The 20099-nt window shown below is 52.0% G+C and overlaps 1 protein-coding gene across 3 annotated transcripts in view; it reads right to left on the bottom strand.

The window, feature by feature from the left end:
• Window positions 1-20099, bottom strand: part of COL4A1 (collagen type IV alpha 1 chain) — a 149875-nt gene that overhangs the window by 12810 nt on the left and 116966 nt on the right. For 2 of the 3 annotated variants that reach the window (XM_067713568.1, XM_067713567.1), the window contains exons 25-46: window positions 19575-19766; window positions 18843-19011; window positions 16447-16539; window positions 16252-16356; window positions 14425-14522; window positions 12268-12418; window positions 11947-12060; window positions 11125-11292; window positions 10917-11006; window positions 9946-10098; window positions 9694-9792; window positions 9493-9582; window positions 8042-8181; window positions 7477-7603; window positions 7302-7382; window positions 6744-6842; window positions 5592-5642; window positions 4253-4438; window positions 3511-3644; window positions 2385-2457; window positions 1501-1572; window positions 328-456 (exon numbers count right to left, since the gene is read on the bottom strand). In XM_067713568.1, the coding sequence (XP_067569669.1) occupies window positions 328-456; window positions 1501-1572; window positions 2385-2457; window positions 3511-3644; window positions 4253-4438; window positions 5592-5642; window positions 6744-6842; window positions 7302-7382; window positions 7477-7603; window positions 8042-8181; window positions 9493-9582; window positions 9694-9792; window positions 9946-10098; window positions 10917-11006; window positions 11125-11292; window positions 11947-12060; window positions 12268-12418; window positions 14425-14522; window positions 16252-16356; window positions 16447-16539; window positions 18843-19011; window positions 19575-19766 (2614 nt within the window). The remainder of the gene's footprint in view (window positions 1-327; window positions 457-1500; window positions 1573-2384; window positions 2458-3510; window positions 3645-4252; window positions 4439-5591; window positions 5643-6743; window positions 6843-7301; window positions 7383-7476; window positions 7604-8041; window positions 8182-9492; window positions 9583-9693; window positions 9793-9945; window positions 10099-10916; window positions 11007-11124; window positions 11293-11946; window positions 12061-12267; window positions 12419-14424; window positions 14523-16251; window positions 16357-16446; window positions 16540-18842; window positions 19012-19574; window positions 19767-20099) is intronic. The other variant, XM_067713569.1, reaches the window with a different exon arrangement.

Here is a 20099-nt window from a genome sequence, read left to right as displayed (position 1 = left end):
GCTGCTTCCTGCAGTCCCCTATCTCCTGGCCGGGAGAGATGCTTTTCCCATTCCTTTGCCCATGTTTTTCTAAGTGAACATAGACGTATTGAGTTGTGTGCTGCCCTAGCTTTTCTTGGATTTCTTTTTCTGACCTTGTTAGGCCTCTTCAGAAACTTCACGTGGTTTTGACATACACTGAAGGAAGGTAAGAAAGTCATCTTCAAATACGTGTTTACACAGTCACTGCCCAGAGGCTGTTGTGAGACATGCGGGTGAAGAGGAAACGCCGCCCGGGTCAGCTCCCTCCCGCCTCCACAGCCCTCTGCACAGCGCGGTTATTCCTACCTTGTTGTCCTTTGGGGCCTGGAGGTCCCTGAAGCCCTTTCAGACCTGCGGGGCCCTCAGGACCAGGGAGACCTGGCTCCCCTTTGATGATGTCGTATGGACCCGGGGGGCCCGGGGGACCAGGAAGACCTGTGGGAATCAGGGCAGCCATTGGTCAATTTCACAGTCCACATTCAGGGCAGAAACAGCTTCTGACATGAAACCCAATCAAACGCAGTGCTTCTCAAAAGGAGAATCACGATCAAAAACACGAGGGACCAGATCCTCACGACGAGACACACGGGCATCTGCGCGTCTCTATTATCTAACCTAGAATCCTGAATCCTCGGGACTGGAACAGACCTCGGGGTCACCAGTGTCAAATGTCCACTCAGATCTGGAGGCCCTGATGGACCCCTGACCCCAGGGGAAGCTCGTCCCCCTCAAGGAACCACCCCTCACGTGGGGAGCTCCACCAGGTGAAATTAGGACTTTTTTCTCGTACGTATCCGAGATCTGCCTTACTGCACACCAGAACCACTGGTCTTAATCTTTCAGTGCCGAGTAAACGTAAACCTCCTCCTGCCTGACGGGCCCTGAAGTCCACAGAGCGGCCACGTGAAGCTGGGGGCCTCGGGTCTCCCGCAGCTGCCCTCTCCTCCGTTTCCTCGCTCCTCCCACGTTTCCCCATTTATTTTCTCCCCGAACAATCCACTTCTCAGTGCATTCTGGTTGCTCACTCCCTCTCTTGAAACACGGTCTTGAAAACTAAACGCAGCGCTCGAAATAAGCTCTGACCCGCAGAGACCAGGATGGGATGCAGACTCCCTCAGACCACTTCCTTCTGAGACCAGCTGTGTCTCTGGAGCCGCTCGGCACGTCTGGCTCCCCGTGGAGAAGCCAAGGCAGCCCCTTTCTTAGAAAGAACTCCATGCTGTCCAGCCACAGTTTGTCCAGCCTGCAAGATGGACTTCGTTCCTGATTTTTACGGCTGATCTCCGCCCGCCCTCAGAGCCTGTGAGCTGCTGTCTCTCACCCCTTTCCACTGGGTTTATCTCAGGCACAGACTTAACAAACTTGACTTTCAGGACAAGTCATTGGTAAAAATGTCAACTAGATTAGCCAAATGTAGGAACCCTGCCAAGTGGCCAAAGAATTTTCAACTGCTGTTTTCTAATGACCAAATTCTCTTACCTTTAGTTCCAGGGAAACCTTGGTCTCCTTGGTCACCTTTAACTCCCTGAAGGCCAGGGAGGCCTTTCTGCCCTGGAGGAAAGTAAAACACCGTCTTTGCACAGAATTCCAAACAAAAACCGTGTGTGTGTGAATACACACAGTATAGACACATATGCACATACATGTACACATGTGCTTGTGTGTACATATACACACCTACATACATATACGCGTATAATACACGCATACACACACACAGTGAACACATTTCCAATTTATGCACGTGGAAGAAAAGAACATTACTTGTAGTCAGCTATGTCAAACTTTTGATGAAACTCTTCTTTCTAAAACCCAGAGGTCACATTTTTCCAAACATGCCGCAAACCATAAAATGGTCACAACCAGTGGAAGGGCACGTGATTCTATTTTGGTCACGATCTGGTTCACACGTGTCCCCAACTAGACCACAAGATGCCTGCAAGCTGAGAACTTGTTGTATTCACCTTTCATTCGTATGTACCTGATGCTGCAGTAAAAAAAAATCAAAGTGCCTGGAAGCTGGTAGGCACCCAATAAATATTTGCTTCAAACATTACAAAATTAATGAATGGCCCAAGCCCATGACTTCTCACTGAGATGCAAATGATCTACCGATTCTTAGTACGAAAATCAGAATGTCTTTATACAGTCTGATATATGTATACATACATATACATATACAGTCTTTATGCTGCTATGCGTGGGATTCTACACACGGGGCAGCCCCCCAGAGACGGCATTTTAATCTGAAGAGAACAGGATCTTGTACTGCAATGCTAGGTCTATCAACAGGAAAGCACCAGGGGCTGCGGCTCTGGTGGCAGGTAAATGTGTCTTCAAGCGGCATCTCCCTTATGTCTTACCTTGAAACCCTGGAACTCCTGGAGGTCCCATATCACCCTTAGCACCTGTAGCTCCTGGAGAGCCACCGATCCCCTAGACACACAAAGAGAACGTCAGTCGGGAACGGCTCGGGAGACGTAGGTCCCTCAAGCAACGGGTAGTCAGGAAGTTGGGAACAGCCCCTCCATGTTCTGAAGTAGCTCTGTGAACGAATGTTGCCTGTGGTTTTGCTTAAAGACGTAAAAAGAAGGACAAAACCTGTGTGCGCCTAAATTAGGGAGCTGGAAATTGCAGCAACTTGCTTCAGTCGCTCTGTCCCTTCTGCTTGTCCGCCTGTGTGGTAAATTCCAGGAGCAGGTGTAAATCTTACAGCCCACTGCCCCCACCCCATAGCACGATGCCATGAACAGAGTCGAAACTCCCTAAACATCTGTCATGGCAACATCTCACTCTATCGACACCAAAGAACCTTTCTGGATGACTTTACTCCCAACACTCAACCAGAGTGATTTTTCTTTAAAATTAGCTTTGCATCTTTTCTTAAAAGTGCTTTTAAATATGGAAAAAAAAACCCATAAAAGATACTAAAGAAGGATTATTTTCCTTTATAATACAGTGATATTTTTGTATTTAAAAAATATTATCTTAATTTATAGATATTTCAACATAGTTGTTCCTTTCTCAGTATATAAAAAGTTGTAATGTTTCTTTGCTTTACCTTATTTTAAAAGGTGCCGTAAGCAAAATTACATGCACAAACATATATCTACATATGTGTACGTATAATGCACACATGTATACATAGAGATAGACAGACACTGAATGGCACTAGGAATAGGGATATATTTCTATGTTACTGAGGCTTTCTTTTTGCATCATTTGTATATAGATTTTTAAACCCAGGCATTGAACTATAATCTCCAGTAGTATAACGTTTCACTTTTGATGGTTTGTGTAACTAGATTGTAAAAAGTTTTGTAATAGTTGCCTACCATGATGCCAGTAAAGATGGCTGATTACTTGCCAGAGAGAAGAGGCTGATTCAGGGAGGATCTGGGAGTGTAACACACATGAATACACACATACACACGCAAGTATTATCTTATGATCCTTTTCAAAAACAAGACCTGCCAAGGGACAACTCACCGGCATGCCCTGGAATCCTGGGTCTCCCTTGGGCCCTGGAGCCCCAGGAGTGCCCGGCCAGCCTGGGTTTCCCTTGTCACCTTTCAGCCCATCAAGCCCAGGGAGCCCTGGAGGCCCCATGGGTCCCGGAAGCCCTAATGGGAGACACAGAAGTCCCACGTTTGAGGTCAGAGGGTGGTTTTATGTGTAAGTGTCACTGGGCTGTGGTCATCACCACTGCCACCCAACTGTCCCCAACTGTATACAACAACATCATATTATGCAGCATGGGCCCTGAAGACATCCAGGCAGGTCCTAGAAGGAAGAGTCTCCTCGACAGGCAGTAAACGTCGATATAAACACCACAGTCTCAGAGTCAAGTGCCCTGTGGTCTCTGTGCTCGGGGGTGGCTGCGCTGTAGGGCAGCCACCTGTTCATGGGGGAACAGGTGTGACAGAAGGTCGTGCTGGTTTTAAACAACCAGCCACACATGGCATTTGTGCTCCAGTCCTTTTCAGTAATGGCCTTCTCCCTCTCCCTAATTGCTTGTTCCTTGAAAGAAAGAGCACGAGAAAAGCACTGACCCAATGGAAGCCTAGGTAAAAGGGGCCCAATATCTTAAGCAGTTTCAATGGTAATAAACGTTGCAAACTTCTAAATAAAAAGCTCATTTGAGAATTTAATTATTCCAATTTCTTTGATACTTGTGTATGTTTGTGCCTCTGTTTCAGTCCCAGCTCTGAACCTAGTGATACACCCTTACCTGGCAGCCCAGGTTGGCCCTGTGGGCCCCGGTCTCCTTTGCGCCCCTCCACCGCGTGGCCCGGAGTGCCTGGCAATCCCGGCTGTCCCTGTGGCCCCGGAGGACCCATGAATCCTTGTTCTCCTTTGGATCCAGGAATTCCTGGGCTCCCAGCTAAGCCTGGGAAACCCACGTCGCCCTTTGAACCTAAACAGTAAAGACAGGTTGAGATCACAGTGAAATGCAGGGAAGAAGAGAAATCCAGTGCACCAAAGAGGAGGGAGGGGCTTCCAGAAGGATCCAGGAGGAAACCAGAGCTGGTGCCCTTCTCTCTCCTTTTTATTAAATAACGTGCCAGACACCTGCCACGGCCCACCTGAGGAAGAGAAAGCTTAGGGTACAAAGAAACTGCAACCATTCTTTACACTTTTTAAAGGTGGTGTTCTCTGGCAAAGGCATTTGAATATATGTGTAGATAAGCCTGCAAGGTATGGCATTGCTGAAATTAAGGGCTTGTTCTACCAACAGGTGAATGAATAAACCAACTGTGTTACAGCTACACCATGGAACACGACTCAGCAAGAAAAAGGAATAAACTATTGACACAACGAACAGCACAGGTGACTCAAATTCATTACGCTGCGCGAATGAAGTCAGGCGAAAACATACATGTTGTAGGATTCCGCGAATGTAAAATTCTAGAAAATACAAGCTCATCTACAGTGCCAGAAAGCAGACCAATGGTTGCTTGGGGGGCAGGTCGGGGTGGGGACAGGAAGGAGCAGAGGGGGGGTGACAAGGCAGCCCAGGAAACTTTTGGGGTGACGATGCATTCACTGTCTTGAACGAGCTGATATTTTCATGGGTGTGTACATATATCAAGATTTGGCAAATCGTACACTTTAAATACATGCAGTTTATTAGATGTCAGTGATACCTCAATAAAGCTGTTTTAAACAAACTTTTTTAAGTGAGAGCTTGTAGAAAAAAACCCTGCATGTTGTTTTAAACATATTACCCCAAACTTGCCAACGAAATGACAAAATTCTAGGATTGCTTCAAGGTTATTAAGAAAAAGTAAGGGGAGGAAACAGGGTCACCACCTAGAAGGATGGTTGGGCCCTCCCTGGGATTCCCCCCACGTCCCCCCCACCCCACTTCACAAGGCTATGAATCCGAAACACGCACGCCACGCAGTGGTTTGCCACGAGCCAGTAGAAAGTGGCAATTCGACTGTCCCAGACCCATAATCTACCACCCACGTCCACGTGCTTCCTTGTATCTGCTCGCCCTGCTCTGCCAGTGCCACGTGTATCAGCAGTTAGTTGAAAAGGAAGAACACGTTTAGCAAATGTGTTACCTTTCTCTCCTTTGGCCCCTGGAAACCCTGGGAATCCTCTTCCGGGTAGACCTACGAGATAAAGGTAAGAAGTCCCGTTTATCTCTCCTAAAACAGCCGAGCTGCAGGAACAGCACAAAGCGATATCCATGTACTATTTGCAAAACACAGAGAAATTAGTCCGTTGCACTTCGCCAAGTAAAATTACATTACTACAGTTGTTCTAAGATACCCTTGACTGGATATATATACATAATTTAGTACATTTTCCCAAGTACCTTTGAGCCCAGAACCATTATAGCATTTAGGAGAAACGATCTGTACATGTGGGTACTTATTTCCCTTTACTGTCTGGAGACTCACCAATTGGCTTTTCTCAGATGACTATCCAACTAACAGCTATTCGCAAAGGCAGTGCACAGAGCCAGTGATATTTGGGGCAGCAGACACCAGGGAGTCCACAAATGTGAGTAAAGCACGTAAGGGAAGATTCAAAGGGGGGAAGTAGGTGTGGAGGCATTTCTTACGAACTATTTTTATAGGAAAATGAATGTACATAATATAAACATAAGGCTCATAGAATGAAAGAAATGAACTTTAGGAAGAGACCAACACTAACAGCCATGGATCCCCCTCCGTGCTCCTCTCCAGCACTATTTCCCTCCCTCCATCCCCCTGACTGAGGGCAACCTGTTTCAAACTGTCTGTGTGTCACCCTCTTGCTATATACGAATATTATTACGTGTGTGATTGTCATCATCGGAGCCCACAGCTCACACTTTTGCCCAAGTTGCTGTGCCCCCATCAGTAACAGGAGCAGATTCTGGGGACTGAGAATATTCCCAGGACCGTTCCTCTAAAGGGGGAAAGGCCAGGCAGAGAAGGCAGTGGTTTGGGCTTTCTACGGTGTCTCCTTCACTCACCACTGAGAGCTCAGGCCATTTTAAGGGTAGGTGCCCGTAAGTATTTGTGGAATAAATGAACATCCTCTTTCCCCTTTTCTCATCCAATCCTGCCCCACTTGCCCACATTGTTGCTTAAATAGCTGTAAGGATGTAACTTACGTCCAGCTTACAGCCAGCTCCGGTCACTTAGCATGGAATGTAAGTCTCTGGGAGATGTTTACTCCAGAGCAGAGTCTCATTCTGAAAGGGAAATGAGAGCCCAACATACCTGGTTCCCCCTTCTCTCCTGCCGACCCTGGGAATCCGTCACTGCCGGGCTCCCCTTTCTGGCCGGCCGGGCCCGTGAGACCAGGCGTCCCAGGAAGACCTCAAAGAGAAAGGTCAGATCGGTCAGGCATGGAACCTATCACGGCACCGTGATCTGCAAGTAAAATGCGCCACTCCTGACACTTTTCCAGGGAGCTGTACCTCCCACCCCCCAGCATGCCCAGCCTCCCCGAGGTTACTCCTGACACCCCTTCAGAAGGGACCCTCATGCGGCAACACCACCACTGCACTGTGACCCCCTAAAGCTGGTGAGAGTGGAGAGAAAGGACCTCCATCTACCGTGCCGAACAGGAAAAGTTTCTAGACCCCATTGGAACCAGCTGTAAAAGCAGTTCTAGGTCTAACTGGTGGGAAGACCCTAGAAGTCCCCGTAGACTCAGTTTGTTCATCTGGAAGTGGAGGTGTGAGCCCAGCTGGTCATTCAGAGGTCACCCAGCCTTGAGGCCCCTTGGCTTCTTCTCCACAGGCCCCCATCTGTGTCCTAAAAAGTGGTCTCTACCTGCTTCTCCTTTGATGCCAGGGATGCCATCCAATCCCGGGAGGCCTTTGTCACCTTTTTCTCCAGGCAACCCGGGGCTTCCTAAAGAAAAACCAAAACACCAGAATTCCCATGACTTTGAGTTTCTCTCTGCCATCCTTGAACCCCGAGATCAGGAGGAGGCCGGCTCACTTACCTGGATAGCCAGCACTCCCTGGTGAGCCTTTGGGGCCCGGAGGCCCGGGCATCCCTGGGATCCCACTGCTTCCTTTCTCTCCCTTCTCTCCAGGGCTTCCTGGAAAACCTGCTACCCCTTGGTCTCCCTGTGGGTGAAAATTGGGCCCATTAATGTCATGTGTGTCCTTGGACATGCGTCTGGAGGTGCTCTCTGTATACATGGGACTGCAATGACTATCACGTGGCAGAATTCCACTTCCAGCTTTCTAAGGGGAGAATCAAAGCCCTCTGAAAATGGAGGAAAAACTAGAAACCCAGAGCAAAGAGCAGTTGCCTGTTCTGCTTCTCGTGTTCCTTCTCCATTTCTCCCCATGATAACTCGCTACCCAAGCTCTCAGCACGTCCCGGATCCTCCTTGGGGACACAGGTCATGGATAGAAGGGGGAGGCAGGGAGACGTAAAAATCAACTGGAGAAACCGTTCTGTGTTATGATTCATCGACTGTGTGGAGATGCTCAGTAAACGTTCCTCCAAAGCCTTTCTGCGGGGATGGGTGGGAGGGGCTTCCGCGGGGATGCTGTTACCTTTTCCCCGGGCCGTCCTGGAATCCCAATGCCAGGTAGACCCGCCTGCCCTTTCTCTCCTTTTGCTCCCTTTTCTCCAGGTGAGCCAGGGATGCCCTGCAGGCCAGGGAGGCCAGGCACACCTTTTTCTCCAGGTGTTCCTAGAAACACACACAATTGAAACAGAATGTGTGCTTAGCAGGTGCTAACGTTAAAAACAGGAAAGCGTCTCAACTACCGGCCAAGAATGAGACGGAAGAACAGGTATCCCCTCATTTCTCAAGTTGTAGTGATCCAGGCAGGCGCCAGCCCCCCAGACCACATTAGAACCACACAGGAAACGTTCCTCCTGTCTTTTAAAGACAATCACGTTACAAAGGGAGAAAAAAATACATTAACCGCTTAGCATGCTTCCTTTCCCAACAGCATTAAACACGGCTTCTGTGTCTTTCGTTCCGTAGTCAAACCTCATTATCTGAATGAATCAGAGGGGGCGAGAGGCAGGCCATGGAGAGTAAAAGTGTACCTGCTTCCAGGACGGATGTGGGCAGTCAAACTAATTTATTAATAGGTACCAGGGGAAGCTGGCTTATGCCCGCCCCTGTAACTGACCCTCTGCGGCTGCTGGCTTGGTTGTTAGGGGCAGCTGTGAGTCGGCTGGTGATGCTATTGTAAGGAGAACTTGGATATTAAATTGCAGCCAAGGCCTGGGAGATTACTGCAACAAAGGGAATCCTGGTTGTTTTATTGCGACCAGCATCTGCCTAGCGGACTGAATGACAGGCCCAAGAGATTCGTTGCAAAAAGAATTTAAGAAGCCTTACTGCAGCCGCTGGGTGTTTATAGCTCAAGCAAAGTGACAACACGCCTCGCAAAGCCTTGGGAGGAGTGAGGGAGATGGGCTGGCTGCCCTGACTTCCTGCTCCAGGCAAGTTCTAAGAAGCAGTAGCACCTGGACCATCGGGGCCTGAGCCTTCCATCTGCTGCCTCTGCTCTGGTCGCTGTCACCGCCGCAAACGCTGATGGCAAAGCCTGGGAGGCCAGCTCGGGACCAGGGCAGAGGAGCCCAGGGGATTCTTCTGAGCTAATGTCAAAGGGCTTTACAGGCACGAGCTGCTTGTGCTGACACAACTGAATGGAGAATTAATCACCTCGACGGATCCAAGTAGACGGATCCAAGTAGACGGATCACTTGGAGGTAACTGAAAGGTCATAGTGCACAGCCCGTGTTTTATTTTATTAAACTGTGACGGGTTTTGTTTGTTTGCTAGTTTAAGCAATGGCTGGAAGGTCAACCAAATGCCACCATCCCTAGGCAAGAGACCACACAGGATTGAAGATGTGAGTCTGTGTCAAAGACACGTCTCCCTGGATTACGTCCTCCGTGAAGCGGGTCTCACCCGCAGACTCGTCCCACAAGCACCACATGTACAAGCACTGGGAAGGAAACTCCTTTCCTAAACCCCACATACCTGGCAGGCCCATTCCACCAACCGATCCTTTGGGTCCAGGAAGTCCCGGAGCACCTGGGGTCCCACTTATGCCCGGATCACCTTTAGGTCCTAGAATCATAAAGAGAAAAACCCAACAGGTCAACGCCCATGAAAACTGCCAGGTAACCTCTCCCCACACGAGCCCCTGCTGAGCTGGCGACCTTGAACTCCCTTCCGTACCTGGCTGCCCAGGGTGTCCTGCCTGACCATCCTTTCCGGGCACTCCTGGGGTTCCAGGATCTCCCCGGGATCCTTTATCACCAGTTGGGCCGATTTGTCCTGCACGACACACACACAAAAATAGTGACGACCACGTCTGCTTAAAATAAGACAAACTAGAAACACAGGTTGGTCTGACATCACGTGTGAAGAACTGAATAACTCGTTAGACACCCTCTCTCCCCTCCGAAGGTAAACTGTCCTCCGCGTTACCTTTTTCTCCTTGGTCTCCCTTCTGGCCTTTCATGCTGCCCATGTCCACTTTATCCATGGAGCCCGGCTTGCCAGGAAGACCCACATCTCCTTTATCACCCTTGAAGCCAGGGTCTCCCCTGGGTCCCGAGCTGCCCGGGAAGCCGTGGTCCCCTGTAGAAAGAAGAGGAGGCACCGAGTGACACCTGGCCAAGGGCCCCCAAGGCAGTGACAAGTGTGCTGTTCTTTCTGGCCAGTAGAAGCAACTGATAAACAACCTATAAAGAACTAATAGTCTGTCCAAAAGTGGCGTTAAATGGCGAGGGTCCGAGTTACCCGGAAGAATGTGACAGCAGGGAAATGAACAAAAAAGCCATTTTCTAGAATGCATTATTTGCTAATAATTCCAACATAGGAGACTTCACTTATTAGTTTAAATAATTTATATTTTCTCTCCTTCTCAAATACCTTCACGACATCTGCTCAGTGGCCCCTCAATTCTATACGAAAGAACAGAATTTTACTGTTCAACTCAACAAATGACCATTTTTATGTCTCACATTCAAAGTCAATTTCTTTTTTAAAAACAGTATCTGAACTAATTTCAAATATCAAGATAAGAAATAAAAAGTAAGACTTGTAAACTTCCCCTGTTTGCTAATTGGATTCCAAAGACTCAGTTGCTGTGACTGAATCTTCGAATGACTAAAAATACCACCATTTCTCAAAACAAAACCAAAAAAACACAAAAACTCTACTATGCCAACAAGGAAACTCGGAAACCTGTCTTCTCTCTGACTTTTTGGCAGGGCACAGCCCTTCATCCCCATGACCCCTGAGCGCCTGTGGAAGAGGGGGTCTTCCGGACCCTAGCTTGATCTTCTTTCCCAGGCCTCTTGAAATGAACAATGATCTACGACTCTTGGAGAATTTCCCACAAGGCATCGGGACACAGACACGAGATGAGCTTTTCCGGAGTCACGGCTGCCTACCTTTTTCACCCGGCAATCCTGGCACACCCGCTGGTCCTGGCGAGCCGGGCTGCCCGGGGGTCCCCATGACGCCCATTTCTCCCTTGGGACCTGTGGCCGGATGGAAGGACTGTGAACGCTGATGGCAGACGCCGAGCGAGGGTCATGAACAAGACCAGGTGAGGCGTCTCCCCAGCATCCACTTGGGTGGAGTTCACAGGTCATTTACCTGGGAACCCGGGCTGTCCAGGTGTGCCCTGCTGTCCAGGGATACCAGGCAGCCCCGACTGTCCCGTCAGGCCGGGGAGCCCCTGAGGCCCTTTGTCTCCTTTGGGGCCTGGCATGTCCAGGCCTGGGAATCCGGGGAAGCCCTTCTCTCCTTTCACTCCAGGGGGGCCTGAGGTGGGGAAGAGAAAGGGGGCGTCAGCAGGATCGACAGGGTGTCCTGCAGCATCCTGTACCCTGTTTAACTGTTGCTTTCTGCAGAAGGTGTGTAGCCGTGCCCACGTCAGGGGTAGAGGGAAACGGCTTCCACCTTCTCAGATAGTGGTGTTTGGGGCCATCGGTGGGCAAACAACATCCCAAGACAAAGCCCCGCCTACCTGCCGTGAGCCGTCAGCAATTCCCACCCAGGCCCCTCCGCAGTATTCAGACCTAAGCCCAGCTTCGCCACGGTGTCTCTCCCTGGCTGTCCTGCCCTGGTCCACCCTCTCTGTCTCACTTCTAGAATGATTATTAAAGGCAAAGGTAGCTTCCAGACATGAACTCATTTTGTTTAAGTTACCTACAACTTACTAAACGTCTTATGGAAAGGTAAGATAGAGATACCGATCCTTCTAAATTAAACGGAAAAGGTAAAGAATATACAATATAAAGGGGAGGTGTCTTTGGCACGTAAACCAAGCTCGGAGGGAGGAGAAGAAAGGCGCCTGTGACCTTACGTGTAAGCAAACAACCAAACCTACAGCCACAGAATAGAACTGCCTTTTCCCCCTTTTAGTCACAGATTATGAGTTAGGGGAGGGAACATTCTGGAAGAACGTAGTATCACCTGATGACCCTGGGAGGCCCTGTCCTCCAGGGGGTCCCATAGCTCCAGGAGGGCCTATTCCAGGGGCTCCAGAAGCTCCTTTGGGACCTTGCAATCCAGGAGGTCCCGGGTCACCTGGATGGGGAAGAAATCGTGAAGGCACCACACGGGGACACAGCGGGGTCAGCGCCTGCCACCCACTCACGCCGCTCGCCAGGAACCCGTCTAGAATTTTCATCATTCACTCAGCAAACGTTTACTGGGCCCTGATAGGTGCTCTGCGGACACACCATAAACAGACCCCGTCCCTACCACAAGCTGGATTTGCCCGTACGAAGTTACCTCTGATTCCCTGAAGGCCTGCAGGGCCAATGGCGCCGTGCTCCCCAGGAACGCCTGGTCCCCCGACGTTTCCCTTCTCTCCAGGGGTGCCGGGGATGCCAGGGAGTCCCGGCAGACCTTTGAGTCCCGGCAGACCAACTCCAGGCTCGCCCTGGAAACCATGAAGCACAGAGAAGCCAGTGACCCTCAGAGCCCGCGATTTTATCAGGCCAAGGGCGTACGTGTTAACCGATGCTGCCGGTGCATTTATAAGAACGGTATTTGTCCCGCCTTCCAGTTGGCGAAGCTTCTTCACACCTATTGTTGCCTTTCAATCTCACTACAAGCCGAAAGGGAGGTAATTTTTATTATTTTCTTTCCACAAAGGAGGAAAGCCAAGGCTCCCCGGTTTGGACGGCTTGTCCACAGTCAGAGAGGCAGGAGCTCCTTCCGCTGGGTCTCGGCCCCTCGACTCTGCCGCCCTGAGTCTACACAGAGGGAACAACACCCAGCGTGCTGTGCGGCCAGCGAATGGGTATTAAGAGGTGGAAAGTTCCAGGACTGGAACAGAACTCCATTTACTTCGTTTTTTTGATGAAATGAAAGCTCTCACGTCAAATTAAACGTTTAAAACCTTTTCATGAATCAAAGGGCTTTGACCCACACAGATGACTAAAAATAAAGGCAGTAGTTCGAGGGCCTGAAGGAGCACACCCCAATTTAAGCACCGACGGGCCGTGTGAAGCAGAACGTGCACATCGTGTCACAGCGCCCCCCCCGGCATCCCTGAAGGCAACAACTTCCAGATGACGACCAGGTGGAGGTAAGCGGGCAGAAGGGGCGCATCCACACGGCCCTGCGGTGAAATTTGCAAACTGGAGGGAACTCAGTCCAGGGGATCTTGAAAAAGCTCAGTATTTTAAATCGTAAACCAAATCCTGAATTCCAGTTCCATTCGGCATCTACTAGCTCGTGAGCCGGTGTTTGAGGCGATCTACATACTGCGGTCACTGACTCACTTTCACACCCAGTGCGGGTCATCAGGGGAAGGCGGGGGTGTGTCACATAAAGAAGGCATCCTTGGGCTTCCCTGGTGGCGCAGTGGTTGAGGGTCCGCCTGCCGATGCAGGGGACGCGGGTTCGTGCCCCGGTCCGGGAAGATCCCACATGCTGCGGAGCGGCTGGGCCCGTGAGCCATGGCCGCTGAGCCTGCGCGTCCGGAGCCTGTGCTCCGCAACGGGAGAAGCCACAGCAGCGAGAGGCCCGCGTACCGCAAAAAAAAAAAAAAAAAAGAAGAAGGCGTCCGAAGGCCACATGCTCCACGTCAGCCACACGGGGCAGGGACACCACCTCGGGTCAGGCGTTCCTCAGAAGGAACCTTCCCCGGCATCACCGAGGCACAGCTGCCAGCGTGCACCCCCGCCCACCCCCAGGGCGAGGGCAAGGGCTCTGTGCCGGCAAAGGCGCATCTCCTGGCCGTGGCCTTTTCCCAGGCAGGACAGGCGCCTTCTGGCAATTTCAGTTCCTTTCCTTATGATCAGAACGGGAGAGGATCTAACCAACAGTCACCTGTACTTGCTGAGTATCAGCAAGCAGCAGAGGGGTGTTCGAGGGCAAAGAGAAACCCGATGTCACACTAGTCCCGGGGTCCCTGACCAGGGCCCTTTGCCCCACGGTGACACTGGGTAACGTCCGGAGGTGTTTCTGGCGGTCACACTGGGCATGCATGTCGGGGTGCTCCTTTCGCATCTGTGGGTCGGGGCCACAGAGGCTGCGAAAGACCCCACGGTACTCAGGGTAGCCCCACCACGAGGAATCATTGGACCCGAATGTCAGTATCACTGAGGCTGCAGCCCACCCTGCTGGGGGCTGTTAGGTCACTCAGGACAGTGGCTTCCAAACAGCTTTCTCCTTCTACTCGTGATATGACACACACTGTACCTGAGACCCAGGACACACACAGAGCCCACTCACAAAGCAGGAACAAGTGATTCTCCCCAAAATAGGTGCGACCGCGTGCTACCCTGTGTACTTCGGTACTTTCCATCTGATGCTATTTCATTCAAACACAAAACACGCTGACCCAACATACCATATGAGATTAACAGGCCACAATTTATGGGTCCAATTCATCACAAGGATGGGGAAACAGCAATCCAGAGAAGGCCCAGTACCCACCTTTTGGCCAGGCGGACCTGGGTTGCCAGGTAAGCCATTAAAACCTTGGCGACCGGGATTTCCAGGAGGTCCAGTGTCTCCAGGTAAACCGTCAACACCTGTTTGGAAGAGTCAAAAAAAATCATTCATGTAAAAATACCGTTCCCTACTTTCTCCACTTCTTTTACACCTGCTCAGATGAACCTGAACAGATGTGAGGGCGCCAACAAGGAAGAGGAGACCATCCTGGTCCAGGGAGCTCGCAGCGCCGGCCGCCCCTTCCTCTTTCTCCCTCACACCCGCCCCCTCCCTTCCTTTTCTTCTAAGCGCCTAGAACTTTTCTCTCCTATCCGCTCTTCACAAATGAACCAAACCCAACCCAACCCAACCAGCGTTTGCAGACTGGGAATGGCGATTTAAACTCTGCCAACTCCGAGTGTCGCCTGGTTAGAAATCCAGTCCGGATATCCCCACGCAGACCCGCATCTTAACAAGACCCTTCGTGATTCCTGGACACGTTCGAGTTTGAGAAGCACCACGTTAGACCACCTGTTCTCCAACTGCACCACACTGGAGGCACGTGGGGACATTTAGAGACTGGGTCCCGCCTCTGATGGGCTTTCTGACAGCTGCCCACGTGGCTATAAACGGCAGCAAAGTGTGAGAGCCGTTGGGCTAGGCTCTCTCTCTGTGTGATGGAAGGTTGGGGACACGCAGTGATCTGCAAGCTTGCAGAAACACAAACCTGAATCGCCCGTGGTGTAGGGCTGCTGTTTCGAGGGGCCTGACAGACAGTGCACGTAACTCCAGGCAGCTTCGTGCGATGTGGGCAAAGGGTCTCTGGTTAAGGAGGCCTTCCTCAGCTAAATTCTACCTGCCGTGATGGCAGTGGCCTGGTTCTCCCATGGAACACGCGGGAGGCCTGAGCACTGCCCCTGTGATGCTGGAGGGTCACTGAGGGGCCTTCTGCCCCATGAGCCTGGCAGAAGTGGCCATGAGCGCGGCGGGCATCACGCGGCTCCCGGAGAAACAGGCCGCTGCCTCCAGTCCCCGAGCTCGAAGGCCTGCAGCCTTGAGAGTGGGCGCGATGCAGAGCCCTAGACAAGAAGCCCGGAGGCTAGACAAGTCTTTAAACTAAGTTTTGGTGAAACGGCGGTCAAACTGGGGTCGGGATGCCGGCCCAGAGGGAAAAGACGTGCCCCTCACTGCTCACAGCCCTTCTGGGCTCTGGACCAAAGTCCCTAATGGCCAGTCTGCATATCAGTCTCCCTGAAGGACTAAGAAAGCAGCCAAAAGGGTGAAGCTGTCCTCTTTACTTCCTTACAATTTTCAGAAAGAAGTACTGGTTCTGGAACATCCACGCGTGTGAGGGCCTCTTCCCCAAGAGCAAGGCCCCCCCTCATATTCACCGCACCATCCCCCTGCCCTTCCCCCGCCTTCCAGACCAGCCTGGCCCAGGTCCCGGCGGGCTGTGTGCTCCCTTCACGGATGAGAGAGAGACCCCCCTGAGGGTAGGTTTAGGCAAACGTGGCATCTGCCAGCTCCCTGGGCAGCTTGGGGTCCTTAAGGTCCCAACCCCTTCCCCCCAAACCACTCAGCCGGGAGCACACGTCACCCATCACCTCGGTGACCGGAATCACCGGGCTGCACACGGCGCAGCTCTTTCGCTAACTCGCACATGGTGTGTTTACGTTCACCGCCTCTTTTCTCCTAGAATTCACGTAGGATGAGCGGAGAGACCACAGCCCTTGCTGCTAACCAGCCGGGGACGGGCGCCACCACTGGGGCCCACGCGGGCAGTGGCCAGAGCAGCGGCCCCCCCAAAGCTGCCTCGTCCTGCGGGTTTACCTTTGGGGCCGGGAGGTCCTGGAAAGCCAATCCCGGGCTGGCCGACTGAACCCTTCTCTCCAGAGAGACCCGGCCTTCCCGGGGTTCCAGGAAAACCTCGGTCACCTGCGGTGAGAAAGACCAATGGTCAGCGTGAGAAAAACGTGAGCACATTTCCCCCACCCCAAGCCTCCAGGTGAACGAGACGCTGAGTACCTTGGGGCCCTTGGAACCCGGGAGACCCCGGAAGTCCTGTTGCTCCAGGGGGACCGGGTAAGGGCATGACCTTTCCTTCTTCACCCTTGGGACCTGGGGAAAAGAGCAAAGGACACAGCGTGAGGGTTGCCGCGTCACGTCCTCGTCTGCTTGCCTCCATCTCCTCCTTCTCCTTTTCTAGAATCTCTCACAGAGAGCGCCTCTTCTCCCAAAACGTCCAAAATGACCTAGACGTTTGTTTGACACAAGAATCCTTTAAGCGTCCGAAACAAGGGTCACGAAAAGCTAAAAACTCTACAGCAACAAACAGCGAGATGACCCTGGTATCAATGAATCTGCCTCAAAAAGTCAAAGTCTTTTCACCGTTCTCAGTGGCTCCGACAGGACTGGTTCTAAGCTGCTGTGATGCCCACATCTGGTGGGAAGTTATCTTCACGACGTGCCCCGTGGGTGATATCATTACCCTAACAGTGAGCTGCACGGTTCTGCGGTATCTCCAGCCCAGGTAAGCCACCTTTTCTATCTCCAAACTGGGAGGTGCAGGCGCAGCCCCGGGTGCCCGTGCCTACGAGATCCACTGGGTGTCAGGATTGAGCCGTTACGAAAGGACCTAAGGGCTCATCTCCACTGAACCTTCACGTACCTTAAAGAACTCAGGATCTGAAGGGCCTCCCAGGGACAGCCAACACTTGCTTTCGCTACAGACTGTGGGAAGCACCAGGGCCTGACCCCAACACATCTTTGCTATCAGCTCCAGCCCTGGGAACAAGGCTTTTATGACCATCAGACTAAACACAGCTCTGGCAGATCAAAGAAGTCGGGTTTCTAATCCCAAAGCTGCCGGGGTCTGGATGGCCAAGGAACCCTCCAGAATGTGGACAGCTGACCGACAGCACTGTCAGCATTGCCTCTTTCGGGAACCCTCTTCCCATGCCGTCAAGACGTATCTGTATGTGTCCCACTGGCTTTTCTGATGGTAGTTTCTGGCCGAGAAAAAGAAGCCTGATTCCTTTGTACACGCTGCAAGTGTTCAGATTCCGGAAGCACGAAGAACACTTGAGATGGTGATTTGGGAACGAGGAGTGTGGGGTTAGTGATCAGAGGCCCCTTTCCGAGACCTGGGGTGTTTCTAAGTCAAACCCAGCATGTTCCTGCCCCGAAAGGAGTCGTAAGAGAGACGTTCCCGGGTTCCTTGCTAATCAAAGAACACTCATCAGTGGAGTCCTCGCTTAGTGAGTAACCAACGGTCACCCGACAATACCAAGAACCCATCCAGTGAGGCACTGTACTTGGCCTCCGTCAGGGGCTGCTGATGTGTTCTGTATTACGAACCTGACAAACCCTACACTGGGTCTTCATAAGGAAACAACAGTTCCCAGTGGGGACAGGAACTGGCGGAACTTGGGCTGGATACATGGCTCGGGACAGAATCGGCCAACGTGTGAGAACAAGAAGGCCAGACTGTCATCGCTGCTGAGTCTCTCCTGTTGGAAACCTCGATCTTCCAGCTCCTTAGTTACTATGCTTCTCCAGGCTTACCGGCCACACACCTTTAACCACCCCAAGTCACCTTTCATTCATTTCTACAACTCTTACTTAAGCCATCTTAGTCACAGCACACGTCCTTCTGTCCTCTGTGCCCAGGCCGTTCCTGGCCCCTTCTCCTCCAGGTTTCCTAGGCAATGATGTCAATGTTCCATTTCTTCCCAGAATCATCTTCAACTAATAAGTCACTGACGGTCTACTGTGTGCGGGGCCCGGGGACCCCCCCCCCTTTCACTTCCGTCCCTGAAGATAAGCCCGTCGTGAGGACGCAGTGGAGCGCATCCGTGGGAAACCCTCACGCAGCCCCCTCCCACGTTCTCCACCAAAGCCCGGGCGGTGGGCTCCAGGAGGGCGGGCGGCCTCTGAGTTGCTTCCTCTCTGGTCGCTTAGCTCAGCGCGTGGCACACAGAACCACGTGATAAAACAGTCAACAAACGGCTGGAACTACCCCGAAATTCAACAGCCAAGTCCAAGCAGCTGTGGATCAGTCAGTGTGTGCACATCAGCAGAAGGGTGAAGGTAAGTATGTGGCTTGGGATACACAGAAGCCAAAAGGGACCGCGCATCGGGGAGAAACAGAAAACGGGCTCAGGCTGGTGTCACTTCCACACGGAAGGCTGACCTTCTCTGCTGCACATGGCGTACTTATTTATAAGGAAATCACCTAGACCTTCAAGTTCCTGTCATCTAGATCCTACACGCCACTGGCCCATCTCATAAAGGAAGGAACGAGATACAGAAACGCTAAGGAAAGGTTGCTCAGGTCACATCCCCCCCTCCTGGCAGGACTGAAACCAGACCCACGTCCCCATGTCGCTGAGCCCAGGGCATTGGAGGTCCTCAGGCCTCACCTGGCAGGCCTGGGGACCCGGGGTTTCCCGGAAAGCCCATCTGTCCTTTGTCACCAATGGGGCCAATAGGGCCAAACCCTGGAGGCCCAGGAGGGCCGACGTCACCACGGCTGCCGGGGAATCCAACTCCTCCCGGGGGGCCACGTTCTCCTTTTAATCCTACTGAACCCTGAAGCGAAAAGAGAAAAAGACGAGTTATCAGCAGACATACCAGCACTCCGAGCCACGTCGCATTTTTCCACCACCCGTGGTAAAAAGTGCCGGAGTTTAACTAGCTGTGCTACTTATTAACTTCAACCCGTCTGCAGAGGTCACCTTGTAGTTAATCAATGAAACCGGCATTCTCTCCTCTAGGCTGAGCAAGCGCCCTCCCCACCCACACATAAGGAGACGCTCCAAAGAGGAAGGCACTCATATCTGGAATCTTCTTGGAAAGGGTGACTTGAACGCCGCTAACTTTAAAATTCACCTCCCGGCCGACATATGGAGGTCTTTTCAGTTCCCCCAGCTGCATCAGAAGACACTGACCCCTCATCACCTAATCGTGCAAGTCAGGGCTAGCACACCTAGGCTTACACATTACAGCTTTCCAGTGAACGTGAGACAAGTTCGTTGACGACAAGGACCCCCCCGAGTGAAAACAGGTCGACGGGAGACCAATTCCTCCTTCTTCCATTCTCTGCATATCCGTCATCTGTCAAGCGCACGTTCAAAGTCTGGCAATCAACATACCGGGGAGCCTTTGGGGCCGGGCAGACCCGGATGGCCGTCTCTTCCGGGAGAGCCTGCTCTCCCTGGCATGCCAGGCTGGCCTGGGAAGCCTGGGTCTCCTTTGTCGCCCTTGAGTCGAATATCGAAGTAAATCTCGCCAGGCTCGCCCTTGGCTCCTGGCTGGCCCATCAGCCCTGGCACACCTTGCGGTCCCTGCGAGAACAAAGCCTTGTGAGGCCGCCACCGAAGACGCCCAACCATAGAGCAAACCAGCAGCAGGGAAATCAGGACGCCACCTTGGAAAGCGGGGACGGGTTTAGAGCTCCCTGTTCCCTGTGTAGGAGCAAAAAAAGCCAGCAGCTCTGTGACACAGCCCTGAGCTGACCTCACTGCTGTGCTGCCCTTAAAAAGCCTCTAGTAATGGAGACGGGGACGGGGCGGGGGAGTGACGGAGGAGCTCTGGGCTCAGCCCGGAGATCAGTCCTTAGGTAACTTTCTTGTCTCTTACAACTGCTGACATTCCCAAGAACAGGTCGGCTACGGTTG

The sequence above is a fragment of the Pseudorca crassidens genome, chromosome 18 (genome assembly GCF_039906515.1).
Source record: "Pseudorca crassidens isolate mPseCra1 chromosome 18, mPseCra1.hap1, whole genome shotgun sequence".
Taxonomy (NCBI): domain Eukaryota; kingdom Metazoa; phylum Chordata; class Mammalia; order Artiodactyla; family Delphinidae; genus Pseudorca; species Pseudorca crassidens.
The sequence above is the reverse complement of the archived record's forward strand: the minus strand, read 5'-3'. Positions and strand labels throughout refer to the sequence as shown.